The sequence below is a fragment of the Quercus robur genome, chromosome 1 (assembly GCF_932294415.1).
Source record: "Quercus robur chromosome 1, dhQueRobu3.1, whole genome shotgun sequence".
Taxonomy (NCBI): Eukaryota; Viridiplantae; Streptophyta; class Magnoliopsida; order Fagales; family Fagaceae; genus Quercus; species Quercus robur.
Window position 1 is genome coordinate 8,084,269 of NC_065534.1, and position 16,892 is coordinate 8,101,160.

Below are 16,892 nucleotides of genomic sequence, written 5' to 3' on the forward strand. Positions count from 1 at the left end.
TATTCCAATCATTTCTTATGAGATATCTTGAAAAACTATGAACCGATTAATAGTGTGATAAATGAAACTTAGAACCTTCCAGCACATCCTTCAACTCCAACACCTAGTGTCTCTAACAAAAACAAAATGCTGAGTATTCAGGAATTTATTTCAGCATTATCCAAAATCCTATTTTTGTCTAAGGTTGTGAGTTAATAACTAGCTAGCATAATGTTATAAGAAGCATATTGTGATGGGTACGAACGTACGATTAGGATGAAGAATGGGACTACTCTAGGAAGAGATTGTAACAAGCAGATATGGGTCCTCTGGTATGGGCTGCATGACCCGCAAGAAAACTCGAACCAACTTCACACTTCACAATGGTCCAGTCAATTTTGGGGTCTGTCACGCTTCACATGCATACTTTTTTAGCGTGAATTGGGCCCCCAAATCAGGCTTTCCCGGAAGCTCTGAGGCCTCTCACATTAAATATTTGGATGGGAGACACTCCACTGCAATTCTAGCAATAAATTTAGTACTTCTCTTCTTTCTTTCTTTCTTTCTTTCTTTCTTTCTTTCTTTTCTCTTTTTTTTTTTTTTTTTTTTTTTTTTTTTTAAGAAACGAACACACACAGGTGAGAGAGAAAGGGGTTCGAGACAAAATCATAAATATTCATGACATGAGGACCATACCATAGATATAGAGTTGGTTATTGGAAGTTGGGATCTAATTCTTGGAATAATGACCACCCCTTTTTCAAATCTAAATATTCATCTAAGAAAGGGTAAAAGTTATTGTACACTTACTTTCACACATGATATTCATATGAGAAGAAGTGTGTGTAATTAACATTCCTCATCTTTTTTTCTTCTTTTTCGAGAAAAAATAACATTCCTCAATATGTTGATTGAATGCTTTTTTGAAGCTATGCATTTCTTGCAATCCAAAACATAGGCAGAGAGAGTCAAATGGCAATAAAATTAGATACAATCAAAGCTTACGACATAGTAGAATGGGCTTTTCTAAATAATACTATTATTATGGATATAGGCTTCAGTCACAGATGGATTTGCTTGAGCCAATACTACAAAATGATTACCATATTCCAATCATTTATATTTTTATTTATTTTCATTATATTCCTTCAATAAATCTTTAAAATAATTGTAAAAATTGAAGCCGTGGTTAAGGGCCTCCATTTTTGAAGCTACTGGATTTCATTATATATATATATACACACACACATATCATGAATCCACTTAAAAAACCCAGAATACAACCACACAAGCAAAGGCGCATAAAGAACAGCTTATAATCATATAAGAAATTCATTATGATTATTCACCAAAAAAAAAAAAACAATACAATTCATATATTAGTGAATATTCATCACCTCCAAGAAAAGTAAGAAAAATTAGATAATCCAAAAGAGAACATCATCTTAAACAAAAAGCCACATATTATTTGGACTTCCGTAGAGAAGTCTGCTTCTCAAATGCAAGATTAGCTTTCGTTTTTGTGCAAATTCTGGACTTCACTTAGCACTTGCAAGCTGAGTGCGGAGGAGTTTGGCGGCAGCAACCATGTTGCTAAGAGCAGGCTTAACTTCAGAATATTTACGTGTCTTGAGACCACAATCAGGGTTGACGCAGAGAATGTTGCTCTCCAAGACTGCAAGCATCTTGTTGATTCGGTCGGCTATTTCTTCAGTGGATGGGATCCTAGGTGAGTGGATGTCATACACACCAGGACCAATGCCAGCACCGTATTTCACTCCATCACGGAAGACTGAGAGAAGCTTCTCATCTGATCTGGAGTTCTCGATGGTGATAACATCAGCATCCATGTCTATGATCGAGTGAATAATGTCATTGAAATGTGAGTAGCACATGTGGGTATGGATCTGTCCAAGACAAAAGAATGTTACAGTTCCACCCAATCTTATCTTAATATGCAGTTAAAATTCAATTTTTTTTACAGTGTTTGAATTCTATAAGAAATACTATTACCTTTTAATTGGTTGTTGTTTTTGTATTATATTTAATTATAAAAATATTTTATAATCTCACATTTAAATTATGTAGTATTTATTAAATTAAACAAATATCATTAAAAAAATGATAAATGTATATATAATTTTGAATAGCATATGACTACTACTAATTTTAAGCACTACTGAATAATTAGAGTACTAATTTTATTCTTAGTAATACAGATTTTATACTAATACTTATTTTTATTCTGCTCTATTTTAACTCAGCATACCAAATTTGCCCACCATGACAAATATTTCTCACTTATTATGTATCTAAGACTAGTTGAAGACAAAAGGAAGTTAAAAAAGTGAGATGAACCTGTGTTGTGTCATGAACACCACTGTTGGTGATCCTGAAGGAGTGAACAGCCCAGTTTAGATAGAAAGCCTGATCAGACTTCCTAAGAGGCAAACCTTCCCTCAGAGCAGCCTCATCAATCTGGATGACAATAATTCCAGCTTTCTCAAGATCCTCAACTTCATCCTTGATGGCCAAAGCAATCTGATAGCAGGTCTCAAATCTAGAGACAGGGTGATTATAGAATTAACCCCATGATGTACAAAATAAGAAGGCAAGGTTGTTTCATATTCATTTACCTGGGCTGATCATTTCTCACAAATGACCAGTTCAGAATGGTAACAGGGCCAGTCAGCATTCCCTTCATGGCCCGTTTGGTAAAACTTTGAGCTATTGAAGACCAATAGACAGTCACGGGCTTGGGGCGGCTCACGTCACCATAGATAATTGGTGGCTTCACACAACGGGATCCATAACAGTGAAGGCATATCCAGACAGTGAAGGCAATTCGGCCCATTCAGTCCACATTGGGCATATCCTGTCCATTTCGGTTCATTCTGTCCACTTTGGTCCTATTTGGTCTATTCTGTCTAATTTAGTTCTAGTTAGTCCTATATAGTCCAAATTGGTCTTATTTGGTCCATTTTGTCCACTTTGATCCACTTCAGTCTTATTTGGGCTATTCCGTCAACTTTAGTCCTACTCGGTCTACTTTGGTTCTATCTGGTCTATTCTGTCCACTTTGGTCATATTCAGTCTACATTGGATATATTCGGTCTAGTCTGTCCACTCTAGTCCTAATCAGTCCAATTTGATCCTGTACGGCCCATTCTGTCTACTTTGGTCCATCGGTCCACCTATTTCTTATTCAGTAATATTCAGTCCATTTGGTCCACTTTGTTCCATTTGGTCCATTTGGATCACTTCGGTTCATTTCAGTCCATTGCGATTTATTTTTGTGCACTTACATAATTGGGAAAAGACATGTTTGGGTTGAAAGCACATAATCGAAATCCAAATTTACTAAAATTTATATAAATCTCAAACTCATAATATCTAAAATTTTAAGCATGACTTTTACTATTACTATACTTTTGTTGAGCCACATTTGTTTTTTTTTTTTTTAAGAATACTAAGTATTAACACACACACAGGGAGAACGGAAAAAGTTTTTTAAAGAAACTTACAGTGATGTATATTGTTGAGCCACATTAATATAGCATTTCAATCTACTTTGGTATGACTAAATTTAAGTGAAAGTTTTTCTAAATATAAAAGCTATGAATAAACAAATGTAATTTTCAGGGCATTTATTTATTTGTTTTAATGCCGTTATTTTTAAATGAATTATATGAGGTTGATTATACATTTAAGCAAAATAAATAAATATATACATACATGTATGTATGTATGTGTAATTTTTATTTAAATAAATTATTCAACTTATTCATTCTCTTAAAAGAGATTATTATGATAATTAAAACTCATACAAACTTATACTAAATATGTATAATTTATTATCTAAATTTTATTGTAGAGAGAGAGATTACTTGTGATGGGGAACTAAAGAATACAACAAGATAAACCCAAAATAGAATTTTAAAAATCACAATAATTCATCAATATAAAGTGAAGTTGCAAGAAAGAATAAAAAATCAAGAGAAAGTGAATAATCACTTTTTCAATAGAGAATGTGAAAGAGAATAATAAGAAATTTATAGAAAATAATATGAGAAGAAAAAAGTAAATATATATATATAATAAACACCAAATTATCCAAGTCATGTTATGTAATAAAAAAAAATTATATTCTTATATTCTATCTTTATAATGCAATATGATAGCATCTATGAAATCAAAGAGAATAAAAAGAAAACAACTTAAAAACACAAAACTTAATCACATCAACCCAAAGTAGAGTTCCAAATAATACAAAAATTCATCAACCTAAAGTAGAAATGCAAGAAACATATAAATAAAAAAATCCACCAAAATTTAAAAAAGAAAAAGAGAGAGAGAGAGAGAGAGAGAGAGAGAGAGAGAGAGAGAAATAACCTTTTGTGTGTGGAAAAACTATGAATAGAATGGAAAAGAAAATTGTAAATTTATAATAAGAAGAGGAGAATAGGAAAAGCAAAAAATAAAGGAAGATAAAGGGATAGAGAAAAAATGATATTAAGGTAGATAATAGTGGGAGATAAAAAGTTTTAAAAAATGGGAAAAGTTAGACAAAATATAACAATAAGTTGAGAAATTAATAAGAAAAAAAAATAAAAAATAAGAGACAGAGTGTTGAAAATAGATGGATGATGTGGCCATTGATGTTGTTCAATAGGAACGTAGCATTTAGTGTAGCAACAATAAATGCTACACTTCAACTTTTAGAGATATATATATATACACACATATATATACAAATATATAATTGATTACTCTGTCCTTGCGATGAGTAGCATTGTTGTAGGTTGCTTGTCAATAGACTTGACAAACTGATCCAGTTGATTGGATCCGGGTTCAATTTGTTCAGGTCTGAGTTAGAGACAAGTCAATGGATTACAAAACCTATAATCCTTACCCAATTTTTTGATGGTCAAGTCAATTCAGTCTTTATCTTCCTTGCAATACAAACAAGAGAACAAATAAAGAAAGAATAGTCAAAAATAAAATGTTAAGTAACACATAAATTTGTGATTTTTTTTTTTTTTTTGCCAAATATTATGTTTTTGCAAAATATATATATTTTTATTCAGTCCAAACATATTTAGTTATTTACCAAACTCAATTTCTAAGTATTATGGCAAAAAAAAGGTGCAATATAACTAAAAAAGTTCTAAGATAAGTCAAACTCGAGTTTGGTAAACTCGAACTTCACTTGGAATTCAAGTTTGGTAAACTTGAGTTCTAAAAATGTACTATATAACTAAATAAGTTTGGATGGAATTTTTTTAGTAAATTTTTTTTTTCAAAAACATAATAATTGGCAAAAACAAAAGCCCATAAATTTTTATGTTTGCACAAGGTTCACTAAATTGAAACCTTCAAGTCTTGTGAAGAAAAGAGTAAGAAGTGAATGGGAAAAAAAATTACACAATCAAAAAAACCACACACAAAAAAAAAAAAAAAAAAAGGGCGGGGGGTGGGGGGGGGGGGGGGGGGGAATTTCCCTTTGAAAAAAGAGTTGACTCGATACAACTGGTTATGTACAAGTTGACCCATTTTTTACTAGTGTAAAAATCCTTACCCATTCCATAATTTTTCCTTTAGCTTAGGGTCCATTATCTCTATATAAAACTGTAATTCTAATCTTGTTAAATCTTTTTAGATTTAAACTTAGGACTGCTTAAAATAGCTTGAACAGAAAAAGTATGTTGAAGATTGTGGTTTGAATTGGGTTTGGAGTCTAGTAAGTTAGTGACAAACAATTCTTATATCTGTCCCTTGTTGATGTCACCTAATTTTGTGAGATATAAGTATTGGGAAAGCAATACAATGGGTACTGGCTTTCAGTTTCTTTTCAACCAATTGCTACATCTACCTCTATGGAAAGAAATGGGACTCTACTGGACCTCATATCAAGAAACCCGATTTGAACAAAAGATATCTATCAGAGAGGAACTTTAGATTATGATGAAGTTTTCAGGCAACACATTTATCCAAGGTCAATGGCACAAGTGCTGGAGGGTGGAGTCTGGTGTGGTCAATTATATCTAACATTTATTTAGATATATGCCAGGGCCTTCAGCAATACTGTGGTGTAGAACCTTGTGGACTCAATAGCTATTGCACACTTGGTGATGACCAGAGACCAATCTGCAAACTGTATACCAGGTTATGCTTATCTGGATTTAGATAACAAGGTAAAAGGATGCAGACAGAACTTTGCCCCACAAGCTTGTGATTAAGGTTTGGAGGTGCTTAACGTAATAACATGGATTGTCCATCCAATGACTATGATTATCAAATAGTTGCTGAGTATGCATGTAGAAATTCTTGATTAAGTGATTTTTTTTGGGGCCCTTGCTGTGTTCAGAGATGGACAATGCTGGAAGTAAAAAACAACCTCTCCCAAATGGTTTTGTCAACCTCAGCACCGGATGGAAAGGTCTAATCAAATTGAGGAATACAACTGTGTAGCCATCACGTACGAATGTGGCAATAAAGATCACTCAATAATGTCCCGTAATGGAGCAATGCTATTTGGAAGTTCAGTATTGATGAATTTCATGCTACTGCTAGCAATTATTATGGCCATTTCACTATTGATGCAAAAAAAGTTGCAAAATCTTCAAACAGGCTCAGTCATGGGCGCTTCTGCAATAGTGTACAAAGGTGTCCTAGCAGTAGATGAAAATTTCATTGCAGTCAATTACTTGGACAAGATTGTGAGGGAAAGTGAGCAAGAGTTCAAGACAGATGTGAGTGCAATTGGCTGCACAAATAATGAGAATCTAGTCAAGTTGCTGGGATTTTGCAATGAGGGCCAACATTGACTTCTAGTTTATGAGTTCATGAGTAACAGCTCCCTATCAAGCTTCCTCTTTAGATCTTCAAGACCAAGCTGGTCCCAAAGAGTGTAAATTGCAATGGGAATTGCGAAGGGGCTCATTACTTGCATGAAGAGTCTGCACTTAGATTTTACATTGCGACATCAAGCCTGAAAATATACTTTTGGATGGCTAATATACAACAAGGATTTATGATTTTGGATTAGCTAAGCTTTGGAAGATATACCAGTCTTGAACTACAACTTTGATAAGGGGAACCAAAGGTTATGTGGCCCCTGAGTGATTCAGGAACAGACCTATCACACCAAAGGTGGACATTTACAGCTTTGGTGTCTTATTGCTTGAGATTTTCTGTTGCTGGAAGAATGTCAAACTGAGCGTAGAGGATGAAAATCAAATAAGACTGGCTGATTGGGCATATGATAAGTACAAAGAAAGGAGATTGGATCTGCTAGTAAAAAATGATAATGAGGCAATCAATGACATGAAAAGGGTGGAGAAGTTTGTGATGACTGCTAGCTGGTGTATTCAGGATGATCCATTGCTAAGACCTTCCATGAAGAACGTTCTGCAAGTGTTGGAAGGTGCCATGGAAGTTTCAGTGCCTCCATATACTTTTCCAACTACTTCAGTATAATCAATAACCAAAAGGTATGCATGTTCCTCCTTAGTACTTGTACCGGGTTTGGTTGTACGATTTTAGTCTAGTACTTGAAGCATGCTTGGTTGTACTGTTTTACATACTAGGTTGTTTGTTTCAATGTAAAGAGTATGTTGACATAAAATCTCTTCTCGATTCAGTATTTTCTTAATACAGTTGCATGAAAATTTGAGTCCTACTTATGGTTCAAATCAGCATTTCCAGTCTCAATTCTGTTCTTATTTTATTTGGAATAACATGTATAGAACATAAGAAAAAAATGTCCCTCAAAGAAAAATATATATCAATTGATAGCCTCTACTAATACATATGCATAAAAGATGTCACTTTGGCAATCAATGAGTTTAGCCTCAAGACGAAGGAGGGGAAGATTCAAACTAGTGATCTCCATTTTATAAGGCATAATCTCCTGCGGATTGCACTATGTCTCGGTGTTGCACCTTTTTTTCCTTTTTGGTCCATAAAGAGAAAGAAAGATGCTATCACAGCTAGTATTACTCTTCATATTTTAAAACAAAACAAAATACTATTTAGTAATATAAAGGATGAATTGAAAAAAAGACTCAGATCGGGATTCCTATACCCAATCTAAGGATCCTTATAATGCAGTGATGAATTCTCCTAAATGTCCATATCATCTCTGTATGACATTTCGTCATAACGCAATTTAACAAAGGTGTAGGACAGTAGTTTAGACTACGCACCAATTAGTTCTAGATTCTAGTAGGCACTACTCATTGTCCTGATGGAGTTTCCTAATATTGGTAAGAGGGAGGCATAGTCTTAAACAACTAGAAAAGTACTTTATATTAAAGGATTTAATTTGAACTTATAAAGGAGGATGGACCTGGAGTAACTGAGACTTCAACAGCTCCTTCCATCATTTGTACCACTTTCTTCATTGTTGGCCTTAGTGATGGATCCTCCCGAATGCACCATATTGTAATCATCACATATTTCTACACACTCTTCATGTCATTTTTTGCCTCCTCATCATTCTCCGCTAACAGTTCCAGTTTCCCATCTTTAGAGCAATCATATGCCCAGTCAGCTAGTATCATCCGATCCTCATCCTTTGCCTCTGCTTCAAAACTCTTCCTACAGCAAATGAGCTCTAGCAACAAAATGCCAAAGCTGTAAACGTCAACCTTGATTGTAACAGGCATGTTTCTGAACCATTCGGGTGCAACGTACCCTTTAGTTCCCCTTATTCCGGTAGTAGTACGAGTCTAGTCCGTTTTCAAAAGCTTACCAAACTCGAAGTCAGAAATTCTAGCTGTAAAAGAGTCATCTAGGAGGATGTTTTGTGGCTTGATATCACAATGTATGATCTAGTTGCTACATTCTTCATGCAAGTAAAAGAGCCCTCTTGCAGTTTCTATTGCAATTTGAATTCTTTGGTACCAATATGGCCATGAAACCCCATAAAGAAAGCTTGCCAGCAAACCATTGCTCATGAATTCATATACAAGAAGACAGTGCTGGCCCTAGTTGTAGAATCCTAGCAGTTGGACCAAATTTCCTGGTTTGTTCTGCCAATAGCACGCACTTCAGCTTTGAACTCCAGATCGCCTTCTTTCACCATATCATTCATCCTTTTAACTGCAACTAGTTTTCTGTCCTCATATTCTAGAACCCCTTTATAAACTTTTGCAAAGACACCCCTCCCCAGCTCTTCCCTGAACCCATTTGTGGCTTCTGTTAGTTCCTCTTAAGTGTAACTTCGCAAATTCATGCCTGGCATGACTGGGTATGGCTTAAGGGCCTTTGATTTCCAATATTTGAAATGAAAAACAAGCAGAAAGACAGCCAACTGGGAGAGTAAGTTCAGAAACACTGAGCTACTAAGGAGCACTGACGCTGAGTATCACAGTTAATTGATCTTTCTTCTTCAAATCTGCACCTGAAGGCTTCAAAGTAGAATTGTCCTTTCTTATTTTGATTAGAGATTTTCCGCAAAAACTATAATCCATCCTCCCCTTTGAGAAAGGAGCTCTCTTCTTCCAACACTCCCCATTTCTATAAACAATCACTCAAGCAAGCTGTCCTGCACGAATCCTCATTTTGGCCTATCAATTTTTCATAATCAAACCTGCCGGCATTCAACATTGATTTAAAATAAAAAAGATCAGATTCTGGCAAGGCTTCATCACAACTTTGTGAAATAAAGTTCTGTCTGCAACCTTTCATAACATCTTCTGGATCAATGTAGGAATATCCTTCTGGGCATAGGCATTTTGTTCTTTGATTTTGGTCACCGGGCACGCAGTAGCTGTTATACCCACAAGCTCCACTACCATACTCCAGTGTTGCCACAAAATTTGCATATATTTGAAGGTATGAAGGTTGATGTTAGGTTCTAAAGACTTATGTATTTATGTATTTAGAACTCTAATATGTATTGTTGGCAAACCATGATCAAAACGATATGTTTAAAAGTGTTTTAGTCTTGCTCAAAGTTGTGCATTTATGTAAAGTTGGAATCGAGCTAATGCAGAAAAGTTTTATGCATTTCAGCCTGACTCGATCGATCGAAGCTTAGGCTCGATCGATCGAAGCTCAGACAGAATGTTTTTTTCTGCAGATTTTCCAACTTAGCCCTAGTTGTTTTAAAACGTTTTAAAGTTTTCTAATTTGTCCTAAGTATAAAAGGCAAACCCTAGCCATGTTTTAGTGTTGCTCATATTGCAGTTTGTGTAAATCTCTTGTGAGATCTAGAGGAGCTTTCCTTTACAAAAACTTAGGGTTTTTAAGGAGAAGATTTATCTACACCTTGATGATCAACTCGGTTGCTGCCATTGAAGCTTAAAGAAAACACAAGCGGATGTGCTTGTATCTGGTGGTGAATCCAAGAAAGAAGGAGTCCGTGGATTCGGAGCTTGCACGTGGTCGTGTCAGTAAGTTTTATTAGTGGGTAGCAATAAGAAGTCTAGCGTGGGGGCTTATAAATCTTATTGTATGAACTTCGATTCTTTCAAGATAGTGAATTCAAGTTTACCTTGAGAATAGCTAGGTCAAATCCTTCCCAGGTTTTTACCGGTTTGGTTTCTTGGGTGATCATATCTTGTGTTATTTATCTTTCCGCTGCTTTGTATGATATGATCTTTGTTATTGTGATAATCTAGATTTGTTAAATTGGATTAAGTAACAACTTAGCTAATTACCTAGGTTAAATAAATTGTTTTAAGGGGTCTAAAAACCATCAGTTGACAAAGAAGACCAGATCATAGGCCAACTCCCAGACATTAAGCTACTTTTTGGGTAGACATAATGCCTTAAAACACCATCATATTCCATGATTGCTCTTTGATAGAAGCCCTGCGTAGAACCAGGAATTAATGATATATTCTTAACTATGCTTCCATTCTTTGCTGTAAAGGTATAGAGCCTGGTTGAAGACCACCTTAAAGCCGCTGCCTATAGGTTCTTCTGGCCAATAATCAGCATAAGAATAATCCCTGGGGTTAGCCCTAGTTTGAAGCACAAGACTTCCATTTAATCGTAGTTGGAACTGGAACCTTCCATTAGGGTAATTCATTTCTGAGTAACGAGCAACAAGCTTGCTGCCATGACTCATTGTCTGTGAAGGTAACATTGTGTCAGTTGGATGATCAAAACTCTGCCACAAAAGGCTAGAAACCTGACTTGCCAGCATGAAGTTTCCGATGTCAAGCATGGCTGCATAGGCAACTCCTGAACCGAGTAAGTTAACTTTCCATATCTCAAGGCCTGCTACCCCATCATGAGTACAAATTTGCCATCTTTGGTAAGCTCTACTTTTGATCCTCCTGACACAAGATTGTCTCCATTGGCTGACCAAACAATGGTTTTTTCAGGTAATTTGTTGAATCAGACGGCTAATAGATATCCTCCCTTTCCAAATTGTGAGAAACCAAAAGCAAAGTCACCAGAAGGCGATGCCCAGTAAGAGTCTTTTTCCTATGCAGTAAGGGATGAGCCCAGAGATTGGTTGCTGGAAGTTTGGGCAGTGGTGGAATACGGCAACAACAGAATAAGAAGCAACAAGAAGAGAAGATATGATACTTGTAAAGCCATACTAGTATGAGGAGCTTATAAGTGATACACTTTGTGGTATAAATGATAGACTGTATTATCACAAATATACTGGTAGAGGAAGCTCTGCATGTGGAACATTTTGTAAAAGTAAAGATGAACTTGAGCCCTTTGTTATGTTTTCTTGACTGTGAAGAATGTCTTCTCTTTTCTGGGAAGTGGGAAATTATTACATGGTCTGGGACTACAAGGTGCTGACCTTGTAGTCCCAACCAATTAGATGCTGAAGAAACCAAGACATCTGGTTTTCTTCATTTACTTTATGATGATTCAACGTTCTTAACTTCTTGTTGATATAACTGTTTCAATTATTTTATTTATTTATTTATTCATTTTTATGAGTCTGTTTAAATTAATTCATGTAAAACTAAGTCCATAAGCACGAAAAATAAAATTGCAGCAAGAATTTGACCCATTCTCTCATATTGACTATTGAGAGAATACCAAAGTAAGATGGATTATGTCACTGCCTCTAGACTTTTTATTTTAACATCCTGCACAATCATTTTGTCAAAAGAAAAAGGAAAACAAAGAAAGAAAGACAAATGAAAGGGTGGTGTCTATTTTATTTGCCGCTACAACTGGTGAAGGTCTTAAATGCATTAGGGAGATATGAGTTGAAGTGTCTGAAAGAATCCAAAATGCATCACCATTTATCCATTTGTTTGGAAAGTTCGGGTTTAGTGAGAAAGTGGTGACCTTAGACCAAGAACAATATCTTATATCAAGTTGCAGTAGATTCAAGCATAACTATGACTAAACATTTATAAAATTAGTAATTGTTTGTATCATGACTAAAAAAAACAAGTTTCATTTGTAGTCTAACCTAGTTTGATATGTTGCTTTACTAAATGGGACTGGTAGCATCGATAAAAAAATTAAAATAAAATAAAACTAAAGATCTCATGTGATTATTCACTAATATATTTGCTCATTCGAAGTAAGAGTTATAGTATCTTCGCTTCAGAAAACATTTTTGTTTTATTTGGATTTTGGGAATTGTCACATCTTAATTTTTTTGACACTATACTTTTATGCCTAAGAAGTATGGTGACTGATGACTACGTACATTATATAGGCTACTGAGATCAACAAATACATTTTCTACTGAAGAACATGAAATTTTGATCTTAATATATTTACCAAGTCAACTAGACTCTGCTCGTCAACTTTCTCACATCTTTGTTTTTTTATTACAGGAGCAGGACAAATTGACATCAGAGAGCTAGTAAGTCCACTGTCAAAGAAGTCTATATGAACTTGAGCTTATGCCCATTAGGATGAAGTCCTAACCTTTCAGTTGAGTGGTTCCACAATCCGTTTGAAAGCTTTCAGTTCAGTTTGATCTCTAAAAATAATAAGACTCTGGTTTTCTCTATGCTACTATCTTTGTTGTAGCATAACAAAGTCAGACTTCTTACCATGGCTTTTGTGTTATCATACTGTATCCATTACTTGTTCCTTCTTTGGCTGCTTCCCCATTCACTTTGGCCAAACACATGCAAGCATAAGCTTGCATCTAGTGAGTTTGCTTTTGGACCCTTCCTCAGGTTCATCAATTGGTGCTGTAGGCTTCACCATCCAGTATTTTCTGAATTCAGCTTCATGAAATTTTAGTCTCACTTATGGTTCAAATCAGCATTTTCCCTTTCCAATTCTGTTCTTATTTCATTTTGGAATATTATGTATAGAATATAGAAAAATGTCCCTCAAAGAAAGAAAAAGAAAAAAAAGATATCAATTGATAGCTTCTACTAATACACATGCGTAAAAAGTTCACTTTCAGAGTCAATGAATTTAGCCTCAAGAGAAAGGGAAGGAAAGATTGAAACTAGTGATCTCCATTTTCCAAGGTTTAATCCCTTGCAGATTGCACTATGTCTCAGGGTTGCACCTTTTTTTTGTCCATTAAAGAAAAGCAAAGACGCTAGCACAGCAAGTATTACTCTTCGTATCATAAAACAATACAAAATATCATTTTTCTAATATAAAGTATGACTAGGAACAAAGACTGTAAGATTGTGATTCCTTTTCACCCTACCATTTCATTCTTTATATAAAGAATTACTTGACACAGAACAGTTGTTGTTTTATTGAGAAAATCTTGGGACATACAGATAATTATTATACATTCAAGTACATATTTCCTGGATGTTACTTGACTTGCCAAGCTAATAATATTGAAAATTAAACATGTATATAGACTTAAACAACTAGTGAAGTAATTTATATTAGAGGATTTAGAGTGAACTGCTAAATGAGGATGGACCTGGAGGAAATGAGACTTCAACAGCTCCCTCCATCATCTGTACCACTTTCTTCATTGTTGGCCTTAGTGACGGATCCTCCTGAATGCACCATATTGCAATCAACACATAGTTCTCCACTCTCTTCACGTCATCTATTGCCTCCTCATCATTCTCCACTAACAGATCCAGTTTCCTTTCTTTATAGCAATCATAAGCCCAGTCAGCTAGTATCATCCGATCCTCATCCTGTGCCTCTGCCTCAAAACTTTTTCTGCAGCAAATGAGCTCTAGCAACAAAATGCCAAAGCTATAAACATCCATCTTAGCTGAAACAGGCATGTGTCTGAACCATTCTGGGGCAACATACCCTTTAGTTCCCCTAATACCTGTATTAGTTCGAGTCTGGTCCGTTTTCAAAAGCTTGGCTAATCCAAAGTCTGAAATTCTGGCTGTAAAAGAGTCATCAAGGAGGATGTTCTGTGGCTTGATATCACACTGTATGATCTGGGTGCTACATTCTTCATGCAAATAAAGGAGCCCTTTTGCAGTTCCTAATGCAATTTGAATTCTTTGGTGCCAATTAGGCCACGAACCCCCAAAGAGGATGCTTGCTATAGAACCATTGCTCATGAATTCATATACTAGAAGCCGGTGCTGCCCCTCATTGCAGAATCCTAGCAGTTGGACTAAATTTCTATGGTTTGTTCTGCCAATAGCACTCACTTCAGCTTTGAACTCCAGTTCTCCATCTCTCACCATATCATTCATCATTTTAACTGCAACTAGTTTTCTGTCCTCATATTCTAGAACCCCTTTATATACTTTTGCAAAAGCACCCCTCCCAAGCTCTTCCCTGAACCCATTTGTGGCTTCTGTTAGTTCCTTATAAGTGTAACTTCGCAAATTCATGCCTGGCATGACTGGGTATGGCTTAATGGCCTTTGATTTCCAATATTTGAAACGAAAAACAAGCAGAAAGACAGCCAGCAGGAAGAGTAAGTTCAGAAACACTGAGCTACCAAGGAGCACTGACACAATGAGTATCACAGTTGATTGATCTTTCTTCTTCAAATCTGCACCTGGAGGCTTCAAAGTAGAATTGTCCTTTCTTATTTTGATAAGAGCTTTTCCTTCAAAACCATAATCCATCCTCCCATTTGAGAGAGGTATCTTCTTCTTATAACACCTCCCTTGTGCGAAAATGACAGCAGCGCAGAGACAATCACCCAAGCAAGCTGTCCTGCAGAAATCCTCATTTTCGCTGCTCAAGTATTCATAATCAGACCAGCTGGGCCAATCTGTATTGGGCAATGATTGAAAATAAAAAAGATCCAATTCTGGCAAGGCTTCATCACAACTTTGTGAACGAAAGTTCTGTTTGCAACTTTTCATAACATCCTCTGGATCAATGAAGGTGTATCCATCTGGGCAGTGGCATTTGGGTCTTTGATCGTCACCGAGCATGCAGTAGCTGTTATACCCACAAAGTCCACTACCAGACATGAGTTTTGCCACAAATTTGCATATATTTGAAGGTATGAAGGTTGACAAAGGAGACCAGGTCATAGGCCCACTCCTGGACATTAAGCTGCTTTTTGGGTAGACATAATGCCTTAAAACACCATCATATTCCATGATTGCTCTTTGATAGTAGTCCTGCGTAGAATCAGGAATTGACGATATATTCTTAACAATGTTTCCATTTCTTGCTGTAAAGGTTATAGAGCCAGACGGGTTGAAGACCACCCGAAAGCCGCTGCCTACAGGTTCTTCTGGCCTGGGCCAATAATCAGTAATAGAATTATCCATGGGGTAAGCTCTAGTTTGTAGCACAAGACTTCCGGTCGTGTTTAGTAGGAACTGGAACCTTCCATTAGAGTAATTCATTTCTGAGTAACGAGCAACAAGCTTGCTGCCCAGACGCAGTGTCTGTGAAGGTAACATTGTGTCAGTTGGATAATTAAAACTCTGCCACAAAAGGCTAGAATTCTGGCTTGCCAGCACGAAGTTTCCGGTGTCAAGCACGGCTGCATAGGTAGCTCCTGGACCAGCTAAGTCAGCTTTCCATATCTCATTGCCTGTTGGGTCATTGAGTACAAATTTGCCATCTTTGGTAAGCTCAACCTTGGATCCTCCTGGCACAAGATTATCTCCATTGGCTGACCAGACAATGGTTTTTTCAGGTAATTTGTTGAACCAGATGGCTAGTAGATAGCCTCCCTTTCCAATTTGTTGGAAACCAAAAGCAAAGTCACCAGATGGCGATGCCCAATAAGAGTCTTTTTCCTTTGCAGTAAGGGATGAGCCCAGAGATTGGTTGCTGGAAGTTTGAGCAGTGGTGGAATATGGCAGCAACAGAATAAGAAGCAACAAGGAGAGAAGATATGATAGTTTTAAAGCCATACTAGTATGAGGAGTCTATAAGTGATACACTTTGTAGTATAAATGAAAAAACTGTATCATGACATTGACAAATATACTGGTAGAGGAAGCGCTGCATGTGGAACGTCTTGTCGAAGTAAAGATGAACATGAGTCATTTTTTATGTTTTCTTGACTCTGAAGGATGACTTCTCATTTTTCTCATTTTTTAGAAAAAGCATGAGTTATTTTTTATGTTTTCTAGACTTTGAAAGAATGACTTCTCATTTTTCTCATTTTTTAGAAAAAGCATGACATGGCTGGCAAGAAAAAATTGGACAAATTTGCCGTGGGACACGGCTGTCACACTGGCAGGAACATTTTTTTTCTTTGGACAAAATTTTCCTCTTAACAACTTTTCCCTCCCTTTCATTTTTTATTTTTCACATCATCTTATTTTATCAATATTTTACTATCCACTATCTTTCACTTTATCAATATCAAACTCAATTTCTTCTCCTTTATCAATATCAAAGGGAAGAAGAGATGAAGAAATGTCAATAAAAATTGAGGAATAATTAAACAATGTACCACTATTGTATATTATTGGTTCATAGTTAATTATTTTTTTACAAGGTTAAAATTAATATGTTGTTAATTTTTATTTTTGATACATGTATATTGTAGCACTAATGAATGGGTATGCAGTTGCAAAAGATTGCTTTGA

At 35.8% G+C, this 16,892-nt stretch overlaps 1 protein-coding gene across 3 annotated transcripts in view; it reads right to left on the reverse strand.

Annotated features, from left to right (window-relative positions):
- Positions 1-1,257: 1,257 nt before the first annotated feature.
- The window catches only part of LOC126718734 (5-methyltetrahydropteroyltriglutamate--homocysteine methyltransferase-like), a 35,435-nt gene continuing 19,800 nt past the window's right edge, over positions 1,258-16,892 (reverse strand). Inside the window, exons 12-13 of one of the 3 annotated variants that reach the window (XM_050421079.1) lie at positions 2,338-2,432; positions 1,258-1,886 (exon numbers count right to left, since the gene is read on the reverse strand). In XM_050421079.1, the coding sequence (XP_050277036.1) occupies positions 1,518-1,886; positions 2,338-2,432 (464 nt within the window). In that variant the 3' untranslated portion in view covers positions 1,258-1,517. The remainder of the gene's footprint in view (positions 1,887-2,337; positions 2,433-16,892) is intronic. The other 2 variants (XM_050421087.1, XM_050421063.1) reach the window with 2 other exon arrangements.